General features: G+C 37.0%; 1 protein-coding gene across 1 annotated transcript in view; it reads left to right on the plus strand.

Annotated features, from left to right (window-relative positions):
- Positions 1-25144, plus strand: part of Agbl1 (AGBL carboxypeptidase 1) — a 763032-nt gene that overhangs the window by 412555 nt on the left and 325333 nt on the right. The window contains exon 21 of the mRNA XM_012948687.2: positions 21510-21686. Coding sequence (XP_012804141.2) covers positions 21510-21686 — 177 coding nt within the window. The remainder of the gene's footprint in view (positions 1-21509; positions 21687-25144) is intronic.

Genomic DNA, 25144 nt, shown 5'->3' on the forward strand with positions numbered 1-25144 from the left:
ATCCTAGGTAAGTGCTATACCATGGACTTATGCCCTTGTTTCACACCCTCCCTTTTTTCTCTGAAGTAAGCCTTTTAATTATTATAACTGTAGGGCTATAACACAAGTGAGCTAGAGGTTTGTGTAACCTTCCACATATGTGCTAATTAAAGATTTACTATCTGGATACTTTGTCTTCTCTACAGCATGATAGAGGGCAAGAGAAACAGATACAAGATGTCTCATTTTAATGTTTGCCTTACAATTATTAGCCTTGTGACAATAAGCATTAACATTACCTCCTGAATCATCATTTTGTCAACTGCAAAATGAAGATAATAAGAATAGTGTCTCTTTTACATAGCTCAGAAGGACCTTAAGTTAATATGCTGTTGTTGCAGTCAGGTTTGCATTACCAGTAGAAATCACCCAACCAAGAGCAGCCCATGGATAAAAGAGGTTTATTTTGGCTTATAGGCTCGAGGGGAAGCTCCATGATGGAGGGAAAAATGATGGCACGAGCACAGGGTGGACATCACCCTCTGGCCAACATCAGGTGGACCATAGTTATAGGAGAGTGTGCCAAACACTGGCATGGGGAAGCTGGCTCTAACACCCATAAGCCGGCCCCCAACAATACACTGCCTACAGGAGGCATTAATTCCCAAATCTCCATCAGCTTGGAACCTAGCATTCAGAACATCTAAGTTTATGGGGAATGCTTGACTCAGTGCACCACAGTGGGATGAGTGACTCTAAGGTCTTCGACAATCCCCACCCCTGTGCAGGAGCATTTATAAAACCAGGGCAGTACTCCACTGTTGCTACTTGGGTCCTACGGTTAGAGGTAGACTGGAAGAAACATGGATACAAGAACTGGAAAAGAGAGAAGGTCCTTTTCATGTTAGTATAAAGTTACTGCTCCCTGAGCAGAAAGAGGAAGAATAGGCAAGGCTGTCCACAAGCAAATAAAAACTGGGTTTGGGCTGGAGAGATGGCTTAGCGGTTAAGCGTTTGCATGTGAAGCCTAAGGACCCTGGTTTGAGGCTTGATTTCCCAGGACCCACGTTAGCCAGATGCACAAGGGGGTGCACATGTCTGGAGTTCGTTTGCAGTGGCTGGAAACCCCGGTGCACCCATTCTCTCTTATCTCTCAGCCTCTTTCTCTCTCTGTCTGTCACTCACAAATAAATAAATTAAAATGAACAAAAAAAAAAAATTAAACAAAAACTGGGTTCAGTAAAGTAGGAAAATTTATATAGGATCGCACTCTTCTAAATAACTTATTCTGAGCATTCCAATATATTGTGAACAAAATAGCTTTATCTCTATGTTAAACTACAGTATTCAAAGAAAAAAAAAATATCCATTAACTAGGCAGGTGAAAGCAGCTCATGACCATAATCCCAGCTATCAGGAAGCTGAGGCAGAAAGATTGTGAGTACTATGTGGTGAGTTCCAGGAAAGACTACTTTCATGGTGACACCCATATCAAAATCAAAAATACAAGCCTGTTGTTGTGACACATGCCTTTAATCCCAGCCTTTGGGAGGCAGAGGTAGGAGGATCACAGTGAATTTGTGGCCATGCTGAGACTACCATAGTGAATTGCAGGTCAGCCTGAGCTAGACTGAGATCCTACCTTGAAAATCCAAAAAACAGTAAAAGAAAAAAATTTAAATAAATTGGTCTCTTCTTCTCCCCACCCCACAAAACTAATATGAATCCCAAAACAAACATACACCCAATGATCATCTATATTTCTTGACTTTTTCTTCATTCTTCTTTATCCAGATCAAGGGAGATACATAGCTGTTGATCAGTTATGGTGACATACTGGCTGACCCTTTAATATGATTAAACTTAACCCTTTAATATGATTTACATAACTAGTACATCATAATATTCTTAAAGGAAGCTCATGCCAACCTGAGTACAATCATTTCGTAAGCAATATTATTCAATCATGCATAGACATAATATGTTTGTGTATTTAACCTTTTCTTTTCCAAGAGAAACTAACAATATTTTGAACAATTCTCTATGCAAATGTAGAGATGAGAAGAAACAATCTAAAAACATCTCCAATAAAAGCAGAACAGGAACAGGCCAGATGATGGGCTTAGTTGTGATGGGTTTTTAATCTTCTGCATTTCAATTTTAGTTATGGTTCATGTTATTTACTTAATTATTTCAAGAAGTATTTTTCTTATTTTTAAAAATTAATTAGTTTTGTACTCAGTGAATACAGTCAAGTTGGTACCATTGTTAGCCTCCTCCGTGTCCTCGCCACTCCCCCTGACCCCTCCTTGTTGAGGTATATGGGTCATGCATCATGGAGTTAGGCCTCAGTTATGGGTAGGAGGAAATGTCTCTGCATATCATGACCCAACATGTGGCTCTGACATTCTTTCTGCCCACTCTTCTGCAAAATTTCCCTGAGTTATGTTATGTTCATTTTAGGTTTGCTTCAGTTATGAGGTCTTGGGAACCTCTTTGTCTCTGGATATCTGATTTGGTAGGGGTTGATTTTTCTCTGGGTTGATCTCCTTCACCCTTGTGCTGGTACCAGGTTCACCAACAAAACAGCACCCTTGCTTGTTTCACCAATTATTCTTACTTTCAGCTGGGGTCGTTTTTGTGGTATGATGGGGTGGTTCTTTCCTTAGAATCTGCATCTATTTGAAAAAGAGAAGCAGATTCTCCAAAGGACAGTAAAGTTAGTACCAGATAAATGGGATAACCCTTATTTTTTTAGAGAGAATTTAATAGGTAAAAGCCCTCTTGTAGCCCACAGTTGGTGGTAGCTTAAAAATGGAGAGTAGGCTTACTTTTGGATATGGTTCTGACTTGTTTCCCTGCTCCAGCTATGGATCCTGTTCCACTGAGTGGATCAGTTAGCCAAACCAAGAGCAGTTGATTTACTACCATGGCTGTGAGCCACTATTGCACTTTTGTGAGCATCACAACAGGTTATTTGCTGTTGAGTGGGTTAGAGAAATGAGTTGCTTGGACAAATATTGGTCATTTTCCCCCAGTTGCCCATGTAGCACCTTCTGGCATTATACACACTGACTCAACAGTATTTTTAAGCCCAATTTAGTTTCAGGAAAGGTAACATGGCACAACAGGTAAATAGGTCAGTGTCTGCCTCCAACAACATGGTCAATAGTGTTTCACAGTGATGTTGTTCATAAGATTAAGCCTCCTTGATGCTGGCATTCATCCATGCCATTTATTATTTTGGGTTGTTTAGTTGCTAGCACCTCAGTTTTCTTGCTTGCAAAGTGACAAGATCAAAGGTTATAAGAACCTTACTAAATTGAGCTCATTGGTGCTTTAGGTATCTTGGAAGCATACTGATGGGTTTCTATTACTGTATGAGGACAGAAATAGGTAATGTTTGTGCTCTTCCCTTATGCTCAGCTCAAACAATCTTGTGCTTTGTATCCTGCAGCATATGTCTCTCCTTCCAGCCCTGACAATTTATACCTAGAGCACAGTGATCTGTCAATAATGACCTTGATTATGGTGATTTGAATAAAAAAGTATGTTGCATGTATGAACAGGATCATTTTCAGAACTGAGAAGGGTCATTCACTTTATCATGAGGAAATGGGGATCCAGGGAAGTCCATCTATGCACGTTTTGCATGATAATAAGGACTACTACCTTGAGTCAGCAGCTTAAGAGTATATTTACATCTGAAATAGAACAGTTCTAGCAGAGGCTTTCTTATCCTTTAACATTAATCTTAAAAAAAAAAAGCCAAACAATTATAATACCCTGCTTATTTCACATTCACTCTATAGCATTTAGTTAATTTTGGTAAACAACATTTGAATTTCTTCTAGCTATATTGGTATAAACAGGTCAGTGAATCTTTCCTGCAAAACACAAACATGAAGCAGAACAAAACTGCCATATTTGCCATTTTAAGACTGTAAATTGATCAGGTACAGACAACTTGAGAAACATTTAATCTTGAAAACTATAAGCAATTCATTCAGGATCAATACCACTGTTAAAATATGTTTAAATTATTAATGAAAAATATATTAGAGGTTAATGACAAAAATGATAACAATGTCTCAGCACAGAAAGCAATTTAATAGAGAATTAGTAACAAAAAGAAAAAAAATGAGAAAGGAAAATAAAGGCATTCTAGTCTTGAAAAGTATCATAAACAAAGTGAAAATTTAAGCAGCAGATCTGAGATTCCAGGTGAGGGATGAAAAGATGGCTCAGTTGTTAAAGGCACACTGGCTTGAGATTCCAGGGAAATGAATCAGTAAACTTGAGAATCTATCACATGCTATTCAATATGAAATGCAGAGAAAAATTATTTAAGAGAAACAAACAGCTTTAAAGACATACATCATATCAGCAAATTTAGCACCTTACATGCAATGGAAGACTTACAATGATAGAGGAAGAAATATTAAGAAAAACATATGAATAAGCAATAACAAAATATAAAAGGAGTAAGTCTTTGAGGGATGGTCTGCTCTTGCCCAGTCTGACCTGGAATTCAGTGTAGTGCCAGAGCTGAACTCACAGCGATCTTCTACCTTGGCCGCCCAAGGGCTAGGGTTAAAGGCATGTGCACCCATGCCCAGCCAGAGGGGCATTTTTTTTTTTTTTTTTTTTGAGGTAGAGTCTCGGTCTAGCTCAGGCTGACCTGGAATTCTCTATGGAGTCTCAGGGTGGCTTCGAACTCACGGCGATCCTCCTACCTCTGCCTCCTGAGTGCTGTGATTAAAGGCGAGTGCCACCACGCCCAGCTCAAATGGGTATTTTTAAGGAACAAAAATGCATGCAATATAAAAAAAATGGCAAAATAGGAGATGCGAATCCAAAAATATAACTAATGAGATTATATATGAATGAAAAAACATTTCATTCAAAAGTCCAATGTTGTAAAATTTGATTTAAGAAATTAAAAAATATTTTAATAATATATTTTCTATAAACTATTATACTTTTGATCCAACAATATGTAAAATTTTTAAATTAAAGATTAGAAAATACATGTCATGCAAATGATAAGCATATTAAGGGTGCAATGATAGTATGAAAAAAGAAAAACATACTTCAAATGAAATAATATTGGTGGGGATAAAAGAAATAATTTATAATTTTCAAAAGAATAGTTCATCAGAAAGACATGAGAGTAATGCATATATGTGTACATTTCACCCCAAAATAAACAACATAGAATTATAATTGAAAGGAGTTGTTAAAATTTAGTAGTAGGATTTATAATGTTTTCTTAGTCGATGATAGACTGACTTAACAGAAAATTGGTAATTATAGAGAATACCTGACATATTCACACATACAAGATATTTCTCCACTAAAGAAAAGAGTAAGCAGTCTTTCAGAATACACACAAATATCTTTCTACAAAGAGTGACTATGATGCCTTTAGAACACATACTAAAATATCTTTTAAAGTTAAAATGTATTAAATATGCTCAACTGCCACAACATAATTCAATTATAAATCAATTGTTATAAGAAAACTGTCATATCTCTGAATATTTGGGAGCTAAGCAACATCTTTTAAATTAACTCATGGATCTAAGAAGTCTGCAGGGAAATCTGTACAACTTACAAATTATAGAACAAATTTCTTTATAAGTATGTGAAAATGCATGAATGAATTCTTTAGAGGACATATACCACCAAAACTAACTCAAGAAGACAGAAAATTTAAAGCATATTTTAAGACAATAAATTGTGTTGGAACATAAAAGTTTTCATACAAATTTAAAACTAAGCTCAAATAACATTGTTGGCAAGTTCTGAGACTCCCAAGATATAGATATTGCTCATTGTAGAAAGAAAAATAATATTACTCAGAGAATAGAAGAGAAATGCTTGCCAACCCATTTTGTTATACCTGTATTATCCTGATGCCAGAGCTAGGAAAAGATATCACAAGTATAGAACACCTACAGCATAATGATTCTTGCAAATACCCATGCAATTTTTTTCCCAGTATTAACAAATCAATCTAGCAGTTTGTAAAACATTCTTCACTGTGGCAAAATGGGGCTTTATCTCACAGAGGCAAAATTGGTTTAATATTTGAAGTCAAACACTATTATATTCCTTGTAGATAAACAAATGACAAGCAGCTACATATGCAGAAAAAGCATTTGATATAATTAAGCATTCATTCAAAATAAATGTCTTAACTAACTAGGGATAGAAAGGGAATTCTTCAACCTGAAAATGAGCAGCTGAAAAGAAACTAATAACTGCTAGCATCATATTTAATGGTAAAAGCATGAATATTTTCCCCATAAAATTAAGAACAAGACATGAATGATCTCACAAATACTCTTCACGTCTTTCCTGAACAGTCTAGCCAGCACAATAAGGCAAGCAAAATGTTAATAATAATCAGTTTGGGAAAGGAAAAATGACATTTATAAATAGATGATATATGTATGTTGAAAATTCTAAGGAATCTACAAAGTATCAAAACTAATAAGCAAGTTTAGCAATGGGGCAAGACACAGGATCAATAAGCCACCTCCCTGTTGGTTAGCCCTCATAGTGCTGAAAGGCCCTATGCAAGTTGCTGAGGGATAAAGGGGAGCAATAGCATAAATTAGCAGTAGATCCTGAAAGCTACAAAATCAACCAGCCAGGCAAGATGTACACACCTGTGTAATAGTGGCATATAGGCTAAGGGGGTAATCAACTGCTCGAGGTCTGCTTAGTGGGAGGCAATTCATATCTCATATTGAGAACCAAGTCAGTAGCCTATGGCTTGGAATACCGTGGAACCTAGAAGAAAGTTCCACTGTCCTTTGTCTAAAAGGGGAGGTTATAGCCATCAAAAGTGTTCGACATGTCTGTTTCTCCTTTGATACATGCTGCTCTCACTCTTGGCTAGAGATCCTGCTTTTCACAGATGGCAATATTTACCAGGGAGACCCAAGACCCATCAGTAAGAGAAGAAAAGAAAGCTGACTGCTTAGCAGGAGATGAGTCATCTCTTAACAGTCATTCAAAGCCTAGGAAAATTTGTCGCAGAAGTGACAGGTTAAATATGAGTGCTGCCCTCAGTGCTAGCCTGAGAACCTCCTCCAGGGAGGTCGAGGTAGATAATGAGGAGGTGCAAAACTCATCAAATCAATAAAGCAGATGCTGCTGGGAGTTCAGCAGTACAGAATTACAATACACCTTCCAATATCCAGGGCACATTGTGGAAGAGGGGGAGGAAAGAATGTAAGAGCCACTGGGTGGGAAGGTATACGCTAATGCACTGCCCTGACCCCCTCACAGAAACTGCATTCATTACTACATTGAATACCTGCAATGTCACAGAGGAGGGCCATCAGTGGAATGGGGGTAGGGGAAAGGAAACCTAACCCAATGGGAGTATAACCAATTTGTAATATGTTTATATATGAAATACTAAATAAAAACTAAAATTGGGGCTGGAGAGATGGCTTAGCGGTTAAGCGCTTGCCTGTGAAGCCTAAGGACCCCGGTTCGAGGCTCGGTTCCCCAGGTCCCACGTTAGCCAGATGCACAAGGGGGTGCACGCATCTGGAGTTCGTTTGCAGAGGCTGGAAGCCCTGGCGCGCCCATTCTCTCTCTCTCCCTCTATCTGTCTTTCTCTCTGTGTCTGTCGCTCTCAAATAAATAAATAAATAAAAATTAAAAAAAAAAAACTAAACTAAAATTGATATTATCCCTGTAAATAGGCCATGAATAATCCAGATGTGAAAATAAGAAATAAAATTTATTTTCAATAGTATCAAAATAAGATAATAAGTAATAGTTTTAAAGCTAAAAAGTATATTATCTATATGTGAAAATTACAAATCAGAGATAGAAATTGAAGGAGGCCTAAATAAATATGAGAAGATTCCAAATTAATGGACTGGAAGATTCAGTACTTTGAGATGGTATTTTCTCCATATGTTTCTATAGGTTCAATGCAATTCCTATCAAAATCTCAGCAGGCATTTTAAGTCAATCTTAAACTCAGAAAAACTAGAGTAGCCAAAGCAATTTTGAAAAAGAAGAATAATTTTGGAGGATATACTTTGTATTGTTTTAGAACTTATGAAATTTCTACACAAATAAAGAAAATGTAGCAATGGCCTAAGGATAGACATATTGATCAAGGTTTCTTTAACTTTTCCCATTCTCAACCTTGGTAAATTTTTATACTATCCAAGGTATGTAAGCACAGACAATAGCTATATAATCCAACATTTTCTGATAATGAAGCATTAAAAACAACTATTTTGTGTACAATTTTTGTGTGTAATTTTACTATGTATTAAAGATGTATTACACAATGACAAAATCATGTTCATGGTTAAAAATTGTTGGAAATTCTGTCTTAATATCAAATCCAAGTTCATCTAATTTTTATGAAACTCCTATCAGTAGCAAAAATACAATCTTTGAAATGAAACTTTCTAACACAACATAATATGAAGTATTCTAGTTTGATAACTACATGATGAAAAGTGATAGTAGGAAATAATAAGTCTTTTTTTCTATAATTAAGCTTTATGTGTCTATAAGAGAAGAAAACTGTATATTCAGCAACAATACTACAACTCGTAGCATACAATAATCTTGAATATGACCAAGATGTTTGTTGATATGTGGCATGATAGCAGGGATGGACTACAATTATCAAATGTTAGGGAAGAATGATTAGACACTGGAAAATTTATTGGTGGAAATATAAAATAGCATGGCACTGTGGAAGTTTTTTAAAAGTTAAGTATACTTGGAACACACAGCTAAACTATCACATGCCCATCTGCCCGAGAAGAGAAAATATGTATGCAAATAAATCCTTGACTCTGAATGCCCAAAACATGATACATAATATTCTATAACTGGAAATTACTCATGGAGGTCGGCAACTGGTAAACAGACAAAGCATGGTACAACAGTGAAATAAGAAATAATTTCAGATTGAAAAAGCTCAAATACTCTGCAAACAACTAAAAATGTGGATGTTAAAAATAGCATACTTGGTGAAAAAAGTCAGTAAGAAAAGTTGCTATGATTTAATCCATAGAACATTTCTGAAAGAAAAAAAAAAACCTAGGGCAATGTTTGACCTCAAGTGATTATGAAAATAATTTAGAGTCATAAAAGAGTTCTAAAGCAGAGTTATGACAATCATTACAAGACTATACACATTTACTAAATGGCACCAACCAGTATAAATACCTTATTAAGGGTGATGTTTACTTTCAAAACCAAACATTTATCCATTATGTGTCAGTGCTAGCTAGGTGTTGTGCTTATGTTTATGTAGCGATGTGGAAATCACGAATTTCTACTTCGAACAAATAGCAGAGAGGCAGATAGTCATACATTTAAAATGAAGACTAAGTACGGAACTTCTAACTGTGAGATAACAGCGAAAATTGATTGATTCTCTGTTGACCTGGGCTTGAGTAAATAATCCTTGTTGGCTTCTTTAGATGTGCTATGGGGTCAATATGGTGAGCACTGTGAGGATACTACATGAAGACAAACAGTCATGAGAATATTTTTAATTCAAGTGTGATTTCAAGATAACTGTGTAGTACAAGCACATAAATCCTCCAGTAATTACAATATGAGCCCCAAAGATCTTGAACTACCAGTTGTGAATGACAGTGTGCTGTGTGGAAATGAGGTGAAATAAAATCTCAGACATCAGTGCTATGATGTATTCCTTTCTGGTAACATTTTGTGATATTGATCCTCCTTATAAATTTCTAATTTTGAGGAGTGACAATTTTGAGGACTCATAACCAATACTACATGCATAGTGATGAGCATTCTACAAGCATTATTCTAAGTACTCTACATATATGCATTAATATATTTATTCTTTTCAACTATATTTAGTGCCATGTAGCACTAGTAGATATTTCACACATATTTTTTTTCTCAATCTTTATTAACATTTTCCATGATTACAAAAGTATCCCATGGTAATACCCTCCTCCCCCACTTTCCCCTTTGAGATTCCACTCTCCATCATATCCCATCTCCATCTCAATCAGTCTCTTTTATTTTGATGTCATGATCTTTCCCTCCTCTTATGATGGTCTTGTATAGATAGGTAGTGTCAGGCACTATGAGGTCATAATTATGCAGGCCATTTTATGTCTGGAGGGAGCATGTTGTAAGGAGTCCTACCCTTCCTTTGGCTCTTACATTCTTTCTGCCACCCCTTCTGCATTAGACCCTGAGCCTTGGAAGGTGTGATAAAAATGTTACTCAGTATCCAAGTCATTTCTTTCCAACACTATGATACCTTCTGCATCCTCCCAAAGTCACTGCCATCTGAAAAGAGAAGATTCTCTACCCAAAGTGAGAGTAGCATTAATATAAGGGTATAAATATTAAGAGAAGTGCTTACTGGGCAGTTTGATAAGCATAGTATATACATTTTTTCCAGACATCAGCAGATGTTACAACCCTAGGGCTCATGACTACCCCTGTTTTAAGTTTTCAGTATCAGGGATGTGTTTCCCCCCATGGAGCGGGCCTCCAGTCCAATTGGAGGGCAGTTGGTTTCCACCATGACAGATGTGCCACTATTGCACCCGTTGGCTCATTTGGGCTGGCTGGCCAATTATAAGGCTTGCAGTGTCCACTGTAGAGTATCTTCACTGGTGGTATCTCTTTCTCCCATTGAACTACATGCAGAATGGCTTCTTCCAGCTTTCTGTCAGCTGGTCTACATGGAGGAGGTTATCAGCTCAGTTCCAGCAGGATTTCTCAGTGGCCATGCAGCCCAAGTATCACATATATTTTTTGAGTGAATAAGAATTTACAGCAACATCCTATATCCCTCACCCCCAAATGGGAACAAAAACATGGGAAATATAGTTAGAAAGAGTCAGGATAGGTACACAGTCAGTCAAACACAAGGTAAAAATTTTAGACTCTAACCACAGTTATTTTTTTTTTTTAATGTATTTTAGGGCTGGGGAGATTGCTCAGTGGTTAAGACACTTGTCTCAAAATCAATGACCCAGTTTCAATTCCTCAGTGTCCATGTAAAGCCAGATGCACAAAGTAGAGCATGTATCTGCAGTTTGTTTGCAGAGGCTGTAGGTCCTGCCACACCCATTCTTTCTCTCTCTTTCTCTGCTTACAAATAAAGAAAGAAAGAAAAACATTAAAAAAAAAAAAAACTTGCAAGATTTTGCATGTGGCTCGAAGTGTGTCCCCAAGATGGCAGCAGAACAACCTAAAATATATAAATATATTTATGTATTAGCAAGGAGGGAAAGAGACAGAGAGGGGGGAAGGGAGTAAGGTGGGTGGACCAAGGCTTCTTGTCACTGTAAATAAACTCAAGATGCATGCACCACTTTTTTTGCATCTGGCTTTACATGGATACTGTGGGAGTGAACCCAGGCCATCAGGTTTTGCAAGTAATTGCCTTTAACCACTTATCAATCTTTGCAACCTTGAAGTTTTATATTTTAAAGTGTGTGCTTGTTGGAGAGAAACACTGAATCAAATGACTATACTTTGAACTTAAACAGATATTTACAGAAAGAATAAATGCTTCTTTGGAACTTGAAAAATGGTGGCTTGCCTGAGTCCGAGAAGGTAAATAGATGTACAAAGAGAAACCTCACATGATATTAATCTTCTAAGGTTGAAGATTTGAGCAACATCATTTCCCTGTCATCCAAGCCTCTTTCATCCACAAACTTTTAAACAGTGAACAGTATTCATACTATTGAGGGTTCTCTGTGCTGTTTTGCCCCACTCACCACATTCTGTACATCATGGTATAAAGAATGGCATACAGAGAATAGAATAGAATACTTTATTGTTCTGCAGGGTTGACCAGAGGGACCTAGCAATTCTAGTAATAAGGTCCCTCCCTAGAATTGAATTCTGGGCTAGATGCTATACAGAGTTCTCAGCATACATTTGAAAGCTCCTTATTTGAATTCCTATCATTGCCCTCTTTATGACACAGACTCATTTATTTAAGATTAAAAAAAGAAAAGGAAGCTGGGCATAGTGGTGCACACCTTTAATCCAGCACTTGGGAGGTGGAGGTAGGAGGATCGCTGTGAGTTCGAGGCCATGCTGAGAATGCAAAGTGAATTCCAGGTCAGCCCAGGCCAGAGTGAGATCCTACCTAGAAAAACAAAAACAAAAACAAAATAAATAAATAAATAAAATAAATACATAAATGACTAAAAATAAATAAATAAATGAAAATAAAAAAATATAAGATGAGAAAAAGAATGCCAGGATGAAGATTTTCTATAACTGTCAATTACTTAATGAATGGATAAGTTACTGTTTGTGGAAATGTAAGAGGGATGATCCTCAATTTCACCTAAACAAATCCTCCGCTTTCAGGCTTCAGTGAAGGGATATAGCTCATAAAGCTCCCCAAGATTCACAAAACTAATTTGAATGTGTGCATCGCACTGGAGATACATTAGCTAACAAAACAGGGTTAGCTTTATGTCAGGCTTGAATCCACAGAGTTAGAAAAGATGAATAGCATCCTGCAGAATGAACAAACAAGGCTGAGAGTAAGAATGCCATTTTCAGGCTATTGAAAATCAAAACTAAATAAATAAAATCCTAAAGCTAGTTGGAAGATGGGGAATCTACCTTATCTGAGGACAAAAAAAAAGGAAAGAATTACATCTGACCTCCTCAAAAACCTTGCAAACAAGAAAATAATGGAGTAAAATATTTAACTTGTCGAGCCAAGCCTCACCAGATTAGAATTCTTTATCTTGTGGAATTACACTTCAGAAGTGATAGCAAAATAAAGGCTTTTTCAGATAAAACAAAACAACAACAACAACAAAAACAAAACAAAACTCTGAAAGAAACTGTTGCTTACAAATCTGTTTGCAAGGATTTTTAAAAGGGCCTTCAGTGGAATGGGTGTAGCAGGAGAGGGGACAGAAGTGTATAACCTAATGGGAATATGATCACTTTTCAATGTGTTCATATATTAAAGTTATCAATATAAATTTTAAAAAATGATCTTTGGAGAAAAGGTCAGAAAGTTGGATCTACACAAAGATAGGAAGGACACTTAAAGTATAAGTGACAATGAAATAACATTTTTATTCTTAGTTGATTTAACAGTTGATAGTTTATTCAAAATAGTAAGGGCAACACTGCATATATATATATATATATATATATATATATATATATATATATGTATATGCAAATGAAATAGAAGTGAAGTGAATGGAAGCAAGGATGAAAGAGATAAGAAGGAGGAATTCAGTCTATTTAGTAATTAGTAAGTGCTCACAGCCATTTGTGGCAGTTCATGCCTTTACCCCAGTACTCGGGGGCTAAGCTCAGGGTCACCATCATGAGTTTGGGGCCAGCCTGAATGACAAAGTGAGTAGTAGGTCATTCTGGGCTACAGTGAGACTCTTCCTCAACAATAAAAATGGTACTCCTAGTACTTTCTAGGTGCTACTGTGCTATTTGGAAGTAGACGTGTACTAGTTGCAAATGTAGGTTGTCCACTCAAACACAATAAAAAGTGAAATAAAAGGTGAAATTAAAGGGTCTGGTATGCTAAAAGATGAGAGAAAATAAAATGACACAAAATATTCATTTAACGTATAAATTCCAGAAAAGAATACAAAGCAGACAAATCAGAATTAAAAAAAATTCAAAAAAGAACAGGAATTACAGTTAAAAATTAATAACAAGCATGGTAGATGCTAATACAATTATGCCAACAATCACTTTGAATGTCATGGTCTAAACATATCAATTAACAAATAGAAATTGTCTAAGTGGATCAATACCTACGAATCACATATGTATTACCTAGCAGAAATGCATTTTAGATACAAAGAAAACATAGATTAAAAGTAAATGGATGTAGAAAGACATACCATGCTAACGCTAATAAAAGGAAGGAGTAATTATATTAACTTTGGACTGAAGAGACTGCAAAACAAGGGCAGTTACTGCATATAAAAAAGACACTAGACTTAAAGGTAAGCAGAGTCAGGACTCCAGGTAATCATAACAATTCATACCAGGTGTGTGCCTAAACACATCAAATACAAGAGGCAAATGTGGCCAAAGGCACAAGAAAGGCAAGTGGAAATTAATGAAGCCACTATTACATCTGCTGTTTCACAATTCTTCTTCCAGAAGTCGGCAGATGAAACAGAAAGAAAATCAGTTAGGGCATATTTGAGTTAGCTAGCACCATCAATCAATGAACATAATTGACATCTGTAGACTACTTCATCCAACAGCACAAAATATATGTTCTTTTTAAGCTCACGTGAAACATTCATCCACACATGCTATTATGGGCCATACACAAACCATCTTAATCTTAAAAGAACATGATCACATAGCACTTATCCAGAGACACAATAGAATTAAGCTATAGATCAACAGCAAAGTAAGTATAAATCTCCAAGAACATGAAGAATAATAAGGCTTCTAAATAATGCATGAAGCAGAGAAAAAAATTTCAAGAGATATTAGAAAAAAATTTATCTAAATAAAAATGCAACTTATAAAAATTTTAGGTGTTCAGTAACATCCATGCTTAGAGGAAAATTTATAACACTCAATGTATATTTAGTACAAAAGAAAGTTCTAAAGTAATCTAAGCTGCCATGTTAGGAAACTAGAAAAAAGAAAAGCAATAAATTTGGAACAAGCAGAAGAAAGAATTTTTAAAATTATGGCATACAAAAACATGTTGTATACATTGAATGTATACATTTTATTTGTATAAAATATTATATCATAAATCAACAAAACCAGTAACAAAAAATCAAAAAAGAAATAATTAAAACCATAAAATGACATTTTGTAAAATCAATAAATACATTAAGTAGAAAGAACAAAGAAAGAGAACAAAATTACTAGTATTGGAAGTAAGAGATGGACCATAAATATAGCTCTTATAGGCATTAAATGGATAAGAAATAAATGATGTGGAAAGTTTTGCCCACAAATGTGAAAAGCCAGATGTAAAGGACTAACTCCTGAAGAACCCAACTATCAATATTCCTAAATAACAAAGAGATAGTAGGAACAGACTTATATGTGGAAGAGGTTTGATAAATTAGTAATTCATATTCATCATAAACAAAGATCTATGTCCAGTTGAGTTCATTGTGAATTCTGCAAAATATGTAAGGAAAAAATTGTACAAATTCTCTATATGCTCTCTCAGAAGATCAGAACAGAGGGAATTCTAAATCAATTTTGTGTTGTTAACTTTAGCCTAACACTGAAGCCAGGCCAAGAAAATAACATATCAACATTCCTCAGGAACAGAAATGCAAACTTCCTGAAGAAAATATTAGTATATAAAATATAATAATATTTAAAAACACTTATATACCATGACCAAGCATAAATTATGATAGGTATGCATGGCTGGTCCTGCATTTGCAAATTAATTTATATTAACCATCAAATCAAAAGACTAAGAAAAAAAATCACATAACAATATCAATAGATTCAGAAAGAGTATTAGACAAATATCAATTTTTCATCATAGAAACTCTCAATGCACTGATAGATTTTTCCTTCTCAACTTGATGAAGAATATCTTCAAGAAAAATCTATAGGGAACATTATGCATATTTAATGTTCAGAAATAACTTTCTTGCTTAAGTAGGGAGAAAGCAAGGATTTTGCCCTGTCATCACTCATTTCCAGAATGGTATCTGGAAGCTTAGCAGTGAAGTAAGAAAACAAAGGAAATAAAGGCATCCTGATTGGGGTAAGTGATAGTGGAAAGGTTGTAGCTCATAAGGGCACTGCATAAGGTCCACTTGCTTTCCTGTAAGACAGAAGTAAGCAAGTGGAATTTGACACTGAAAATCCCAACACAAACAGGGCATGATGGCTTGTCTGTAGTGCTCTTCACTCACAGAGGTGATGTGACCCAAACAACTGTTGTGAGTTTGAGACCATGGTGGGGTACATAGTGAGTCTCAGGCCAGCCTTGCATATAGAGTGAGACCTTGTCTTAAAAAGTATACATCAGTTTTTGTATTATTACCCCCTAAAATGAGATACTTACGTATGAATATAAAAGGATACATTAGATTTATACAGGCAAAGCTACAACAAAATCTAATAAACAAGACAAAAGCAAAATTAGAGTATTTATGTTCATGGCTAGACAGACTCAATATTATCAAAATTTCAGTATTTCCGAATACAATCTCAATCGTAGTGTCTCCATTATATTTTGGATAAGAATAAGTTGATTCTAAAGTGATATGGAGAGGTGGAAGACCTAGAATAGCTGACAAGGCATAAAGGAAAACACATCTGGAGGTCTGGCATTAACGACTGCAAGGCTTACTATAAAGGTATAGAATATGAGGCAGGATGAGACCAGGAAAAGATTAGACCAGGAAAAGATTAGAGCAAAATAAAGAGATAAACAGACCCACATAAGTGTAGTCACCCAGTTTTAACAAAAGAACAAAGAAAATACAGGGAAGAGAAGATGGTCTTTTCAATCAGTGGTTCTAAAAATACATATAGAAAGAATTCTGAACAGAAAAGCAAAAAAAAAAAAAAAAAAAAGAAAGAAAGAAAAAAATCTAGACACAGACTTCACAAAAATTAACTCAAAATACAATGCTGACCAAACTATAAAAATGAAAGAGAATTAAATTCCTAGATGATAACATAGAAAACAAATCTAGAAGATGATGGAAGTTAACAATGACATTTTAGATATAGTACCTGTGGTAGTTTGAATAGATTGCCCCAATGTATTCAATGTTTTATTACAGTTTGTCATTTAGATTTATAGCCACCTGGGTGGAGGAGGTGTCACTGGGTGGCCCAGCCCTAAGGTGTGGTGGTAGATTTGACTTTCCAGTCTAAAGGTATGCAAAGTACCTCAGTTCCTCTTGGAGTTCCTGAAGTATGCTTTGTGGTGTGGCTTTTGGCTTTTGGCTTGTGGAATCTCTCTTTCTCTCTGCTTGGACCTGTGAAGGCAGGCCAGCTTCTTTTCTCATTATGGAACTTCCCCTGGATATGTAAGTATCAATAAATATTCCTTCCTACATAACCATGCCTGATCTGGAAGTTCATCTCAGAGAACCTGAAACTGTCTACTACAGTATCAATATCTATCCTTTAAAAAAAAAAGTCTGTATTTCATTAAAATCAGTTTTCTACTCAAACATAGACATTGTCAAGACAATGAAAAGAGAATGCACAGACTGGAAGAAAATATTTCAAAAGAAATGATAAAGGAATGTTACTTAAAACAACAGAGTTTATATAAGGTCAGAGTTTATGTAAGAACAATACTTTTTAAAAAAAAATTATTTATTTATTTATTTGAGAGCGACAGACAGAGAGAGAAAGACAGATAGAGGGAGAGAGAGAGAATGGGCGCGCCAGGGCTTCCAGCCTCTGCAAACGAACTCCAGACGTGTGGGCCCCCTTGTGCATCTGGCTAACGTGGGACCTGGGAAACCGAGCCTCGAACCAGGGTCCTTAGGCTTCACAGGCAAGCACTTAACCGCTAAGCCATCTCTCCAGCCCAGAACAATACTTTTAACACTCAAAAATAAAAAAAAAAAAAATCCTGATTTAAAAGACCAATCTTCTCAAGTTACAGTCACTAAAAATGATACACAAATGACTAATGAGCATGTGAAAATGATATTCCCAATTATAAATTAGGGAAATAGTGATTAAAATAATGCAATACCACTGTATACCTATAAGAATAACAAAAATATGGGGACATAACCAAGTTTTGACAAGGATTTGGAGCAGCAGAGCCTCTCATTCAATTTTGGTAAGAATTCAAAGTGGTGTAACTGCTTTGGATGATGGTTTGGTGGCTTCATACAAAATTAAACATTTGCTTGCCTTTAAACCAAGTAATTTTAATTCCTTCGTATTTACCTAGAAAAAAATGAATAAATACATATCCACATAAATGCATGTACTTTGATATTTATAGCAGCTTTACTCATAATAGCTAAAACTTAGGTAATCAGGATTTTGATGAAGAAATAGTACTCAATACTAAAATGAAATGAACTATCATGACATAAAAAGACATGAAGTAACCTTAATTAAGTATTACTAACAGAAGTCTGTTATAAAAGCATTAATACCTAAGATCCCCAGAACCCACCTAAAGACAAAAACTGTCACACAAAGCTCTGTAATCGCAGTGTGCCTGCAGTGAGAAAGGAGGCAAGGGGAAGAGAATCTCCTGGAATGCCATGGGCCAGCTGGCCTAGTACAGTGGTAAACAATGGAGGCCCTGCCTCAAAAAGAGTGTAAGGTGAGGACCATCACTTGAAATTGCCTTCTGACCTTCACAAATGCACCATGGCACGCACACACCCACACCCAGACAGACATGTATGTTCACACAAAGACTTCATAAATGAACACACATATACAAAGAAAGAGAACTATGGAGACAAGAGTCAGTAAAAGAGCAGTGGTCTGTGGAAAAGGAAGGAGAGAGAGGTAAATAGATGGAACAGAGGGGATTTTTACAGCAGTGAAACTATTCTTTTCAAGGACATGGAATATATGTGGTCAAGAGGGCACCTTAGCATTGCCCTTTGTTTTTGAACGTGAATGATGTTTCAGTGCACGTTTATCATTACTGCAAGTGTGAGATTCTAGTGGAGGAGGTTAAAAGAGAGTATGCCAATGAGAACCACTGTGTTTATGGTATGTCCCTTATCCTTCCTCTTGGTTTTGCTGTGAAATTAAGCTGCAAAAGACAGGGCTGGCAACATGGTTTAGTACCTAAAGTGCTTGTTGCATAAGCTTGGTGACCTGAGTTCAGATCCCCAAGTTAAACAGCCTGATGTAGCAGTGCTCCTGAAATCCAAAGGGGGCGGGTGGTGGTGGTGTTGAGACAGGTGGATTCCTGGGCTTTTCTGAACAGCTGTTCTAATTGGTGAGCTTCAATTCAGTTCAGTTAGATACTCTATCATAAAAGCTAAAGTGGAAAGCAGTTGAGGAACACACACAGTACACACCATGCAAACATGCATATACACATACACACACCACACACACATATACAAAATAACCCTGAAAAAATATAAACACCAAATAAGCAAATAGGATTACAAATATAGTGAAGATATTATTTAAATAGGAATAAACTTTGTGGGCTGGAGAGATGGCTTAGTGGTCAAGGCACTTGCTTGCAAACTCACAGGACCCAGGTTTGATTCGCCCAGGGACCCACATAAACCAGATGCATAGGTGGCACATGCATGTGGAGTTATATGCAGTGGCTGGAGGCCCTGGTGTGCTCATTCTCTCTGTCTCTGTCTTTCTCATTCAAGTAAACAAATAAAAGTTAAAAAAATTAAAAAGAATAAACTTTCTGAAATAAGTTAAAACTAATTTCAAATATTCTCAACAACTTTACATGTAGATAATGTAAATAGTATATTTATGGCTATTATGTGGTCTTTTAAGAATCTGTACTTGAAGATTCTATTTATTTCAGCTAATAATTATAGAGTACCATCTTATAAGAAATGCATTTCTCAATGTGCAGGGATTTTCTTGTAAAACATAAACCTGCCATCATGGAAATATAAAATTAAGCACATAGTACATATACATTAGTTTAGTTGCAAGTGTGATGATCACTGAAGGGAAAACAGAGTGAGAGATCACAGGGAAAATGTGGCCAGAGTGGATATAATACAGTCATTTAGGAGGCAGTCGTAGAAACACAATGAGAATGACTTTGGCATTTAATTTCTTTTCCAAATGACAGTTAGTCTGGAGGCTACAAGGGGACTCACACACTATAATAAGTTATATTAATAATCATGTTAATGTACTCATATAACACAAAGCTAACATTGACAATTATATAATAAAGTTAGCTTAAACAGAAGGACAATAGCTACCATAGCAATAGAAAGTTGTTCAATGTTCTTTTAATGAACCATGCTGATTTTCTTCACAAAGAAAGTATATTTCTTTACCCTTTCCTTACATTTTGACTAAAAGCCCGAGTGCTCACTATCAGGAAGTGTACATGGCTTTGTGTTATGTGCTATTTTGTGTATATTTTTCTAGTACTGATGGGGAGAAATGTATTTTTTAATGTTGCAAAAGTCAGGAATGTGCTTAAGCTCAGCCTTCCTGCTGACCCAAGGACTGTATATTCTGGTAATTCTGAGCTGTCCCCTTGAGGCAGATCCATGGCTGGCAGTCTGTGTCTGTCAGTCAGAGTTGCAAGGCTCTACACATGCCTTCTAGATGGAGATTATAGGTTCATAAAGCACTTTTAGTCCAAGAAAAGTGGGATATATGAACCCCACGGGGATGGATTTTTAGGTATTTCATAATTGATTCAGCTTCAGATTTATGGCCTGGAGGATGAGATAACAAAGTTCATTCTGGCAGTTCTAATTCACAGGAAACAAATAAGTGTCATTGTGCTCCTACTCAAAAATCTTCAGTGGCCCCTATGGCTTCCTGAAATAAGTGCCATGGGCCTTGGGTGGACCATAAGAAACAGAGGAGCTAGAGTGAGTTGCTATACATTTCAGGTCTCTTTGATATATGTGGCTTTCCTATGTATGACTACTTAGTTTGTGCAACTGGAATGTATGGTGCCAGATTTATGGGGAAGGTATGCAGCACAGTCTTGGTAATACAGAAATTCCACAGATTTTGGTCTGGAATTGGCCAGGTTGACTTTTGAATCTCATCCTAGTTTCTGTGGTCCTTAAGCTATTTATTTCTATCTTTTCTAAGCCTTACTTTTTCCATCCCTCAAATGATCTTTAACTATATGTTGATATCAATTTCTTAGAGTTAATAAGTGACACACAGCAGCACACAATAAGTATTTGATGGACAGTAATTCTTTCAACTTTTATTGACAACCTCCATACATATACATCATGACCATGATCCCCTCCCATCACCATTGAATCCCTTATTTCCAACTAGCCCATGATCTATTGTGATGCCATTGTTTTTGCTCCCCTCCTATTTTGCAGGCCTTAAATAGGTAGTGTCAGCCATTGTGAGGCACTTTATGTCTGAAAGAGTACTACAAAGCACTCCTCTCCTTCCTTTAGCTCTTACTTCTTTCTGCCACCTCTTTCTCAATGGTCCCCGAGCTTTGGGTGGTATGACAGAGATGTCTCATTTATTGTCCACTTGCCACTGGATCATCTCAGCACTTTGATGAGTGCTGAGTGAGCACTTTGATGAGTGCTGAGTGTCCCCAGTGGTCACCATCATCTAAAAAGAGAAGCCTTTCTAACCAAAAGTGAGAATAACATTAACTTATGAGCATAAATGTATGTATTTAAAGGGCAATTTGGTGGGGATAATATATCTGCTTAATCCAAACAACAGTAGTAGATTCTTAATAAGTGTTGAAAAGCTATTCTTTAATAATGGATATTCTTAATTACTTGCAACTTTATATATATATATATATATATATATATATATATATATATATATATATTTAATTTTAGATGCTTCCCAAAATCCTGGATAAGCTGGCACCAGCATTCACCATGAGCAGTTGCAGCTTCCTTGTGGAAAAGTCCAGAGCCGCCACAGCCCGGGTGGTGGTGTGGCGAGAGATGGGGGTATCCAGGAGCTACACCATGGAAAGCAGTTACTGTGGTTGTAACCAAGGCCCCTATCAGGTACGTAAGGCTTCACCCTCCCCAGCCATTCTTTCTTCTCAGCAGTACGACCTGGAAACGAGGAGCAATAGCAGAACCATCATTCTATTTCTCTCCTGCAAGACATAGGAGGCTTGAAGCCAAGGTTGCCTCTGCTCCGTTTCTGGAGAGAACAGGTTCAGTGATTGCCTTCAAGTGCAGCAGCTTCTCTGTTGATCCTGGAAGCAATGCGTTCATGTTTTCTAATTCAGTTCTTCAATCAGCTGCCTTCGCCAGCAAGCAGCAGGGTGCCTCCCACTGATCCATACTCCCAAGTTTTACAGAACCTCTGCCTGACTCTCTTATATGCATGGAAACCTGTTGTATTTTGCAGCAAGTGACTTAGTCCGTCCTACATCATCAAGGACATAGGTAGTCTATAGATGGTGCCAAAGCATTTATGTGGGGCTGGAGAAATGGCTTAGTGGTTAAGCGCTTGCCTATGAAGCCTAAAGACCCCCGTTCAAGGCTCCATTCCCCAGAACCCACATTAGCCAGATGCACAAGGGGGCGCACATGTCTGGAGTTCATTTGCAGTGGCTGGAGGCCCATTCTCTCTCTCTCTGTCTGCCTCTTTCTCTCTCAAATAAATAAAAATAACAACAAAAAATAAAAATAAAAAAAAAAAAACATTCATGTGTTGGGATTTTCTTCTGTGCTGGTGTTTACCAAAAGTTCTCTCTGTGCTAGCCTGCTGACCACAGAACACGCAGACGTTCCCAGAATGAGCAGGTCTCAGGCTTGTTCGCTGGTGTTGAGGGGAAGTGCTCTTGTATAAATCATGTTCTTTCTACAGCTATATTAACTGCACGAGCAGCTGGATAGCTGCTATAGCATGCTGCTCTGGCTTCTCTTCCCACTCTCCCATTGAGAAGCATAAATAAGGGGCGTTGTGACAGTGCCAGGGTAATAGACTCTTCTAAATTTCTTAGGCAAGCTGACAGACAACTCCTCAGTGACTCCTATTCAATCCAAGAATACCTAGACCTCACCAGCATTAAAGCTCATTGTGTGTTGGCTTTGATATTCTCCTGGAGCAGCCAGGAAGCATTTGGCATCAAAGTAATTGTAAGCTTGTAGAAATCTGTTAGCTATCAAAGGGAGTTCAGGAAATGGCAGATGATGGGCACTACCTATATTCCCACCCAGTCGAAGATTTTTGACACAGGGCCACTGAACCACTTAGTTTGAATCATTAATTCTGCCTTGAACAGTTGCTTCAAACAATTATTTTATTACTAGATTAGTATTATTAGACTGAATACATCCCATTTACTCATGGTAATGCCAATGCAAACTAAGAGGAGCCAGGATCATTGGACAAGAATTACAAGGCCCACTTAACTTTCATGAACCTAAGTGTTCCCCCAATCAAGTGCAGGTATTGAGGAGATGGTTTCTCTGCCCTCTTTACAAGAGTTTTGAGGAGATGGTCTCTGCCCTCTTTACAAGAGTTTTGTAAATGCATGAATGAATGTTCTCTAAAGTTATTATTATTTTTTTTTCTGGAATCTGTCTGCTCTGTTGAAAATCAAAACATATGGGATCAGAAGAAAAATAAGCCTATACTTTTGTAAACCTATGGTATTATGGATGTAGGTTTGTGCCTCTCTTGCTGAATGCATCTTTATGAAAAGGGCTTGGTCATTTGTTTAAAAGACATCTTATGAAACTCTGCAGATTAATTGAATTGGTGACTTTCATTGACTTTGTTTCTCCAAGTACCAGTTCAGACTAACAGCTTCTAGTCACATAAGTATCAATGTCACTCATGATAAATGGACTGGACACAGAGAGTTCTTTGTAGCTTTTTGAAAACTGAATGGCTCACAGGTTGGGTCCTCTCTAGCTCTCCAACCTCTGATGCAACGTACATAATGGCTGTTAGAAATGACAAAGGATGAAAGAGACTCAGCCAATAGGCTGGCTTTCAGGCATCAGCCCAGCATTTATCCTGTGAAATTTTCCACATGGCCTTTACATGGGGTCCCTAAAAGGAAGAATAGAGAGAGAACTGGCTACAAAAAGCCCCTACAGTGCCAGGACTGGTTTTGGTTTAGAAAACCCAATCTCTATATGAAACACCTCTATGAATGGATTGGTTTTCTTCTTCCCCTTATTTTCCTATCCTCACAAACACTTTGGAGTAAGTGAGCAGAACTGCAGACGGAACAAGAGATGGTGAATAATTTTACATATGGTAGGGCCCACATTAAGGGAAGGAAAGCCGGTGCAGAGTTTGGTGTTGGAATGATGTGCTTTTTTTAAAAGGATATATAATAAAGTTTATAAGCTATAAAGCAGTATAGACATTTTCATCCTGAACATATTGCAAATGATTTTTTAACATTGGGAAGCTGAATCCCAGTTGGGTCTTGAGGTTATTATTCTAAGGTCATCTTTCCATTTTTGTTTAGCATTACAATTTATCCAAAAGATGGAGGATACTTAAATACACCCATGAGGGGCATTCCTTCCTTCCTTCATAAGAATATAAATATTTTTGCAGTTTCTCTGGTTAACATGGCTTTCAAGCAGTTCCAATCATTTCTTCCCCAGCACACTAAGTACCTGATTTGTAAGTAGTGAAATGAAATATCATTTCTTACAGTGACATTTATGTTGGAACTATATTAAAGAACATACACTATTACCTTCAGATAATTATTATTAATATGACATTTTTCCCTTCTATTTTCCACTCTATAGTTGGCAAATTAAAATAAAGAAAATCTCCTGCTTGTATTTCCCTGGGATATTGTCTCTGCTGTTAGCCATACATGTAGATCCATAGTTTGTATTTAACGTGGAAGTCCCACCCACTGAGAGATTTACTTTACCTATTGGGGACTGAGGCCGTGGAAGCCAACATGGAATGAGGCCGACTTTAGGGGATCATATTTTAGAACCATCCAGTGTGTGTGGACAGCTGTGGGTTTCCCACTGAGTGTTTGTGACCTGGGGTCACATACGTGGTGTGCTTGTACATACAAAGGCATGTGGCTGGGTCCCCTGGGTTACTAGTGGCTAATGAGGGTAATATGAGCACTCCCACGAAAGCAGACTGTTGACTTGCTGCTTGGCAACATGATGACCCTGTGGGGACAGCCACATGATCTTTGTTAGGGGAAGGACAAAAGATGAGTGACTCATCTGAGGCTTGAAAGGTGATTCAACTGGCACTTAATTCTCCTACTTGTGAGCTGCCTCCTTTGTGTTGCAGACCCTCCATGTGATCCACCATCTCCAGTCCCACAGAGATATCTTTCCTTACCCCAGTCTATTCAAATCATGGCACTGCCCATAAATCCATGGTCTCATGCCTTTTTCCTAGTGGAACTTGAGCCAACTCCTATTTACCACAGACAGGACACCAACAACAGATCAAAGAACAGACTCCACCTTAGTTCTGGGCATGAACCACTAAGTTTGTTGGGAGT

The sequence above is a fragment of the Jaculus jaculus genome, chromosome 3 (genome assembly GCF_020740685.1).
Source record: "Jaculus jaculus isolate mJacJac1 chromosome 3, mJacJac1.mat.Y.cur, whole genome shotgun sequence".
Classification (NCBI taxonomy): Eukaryota; Metazoa; Chordata; class Mammalia; order Rodentia; family Dipodidae; genus Jaculus; species Jaculus jaculus.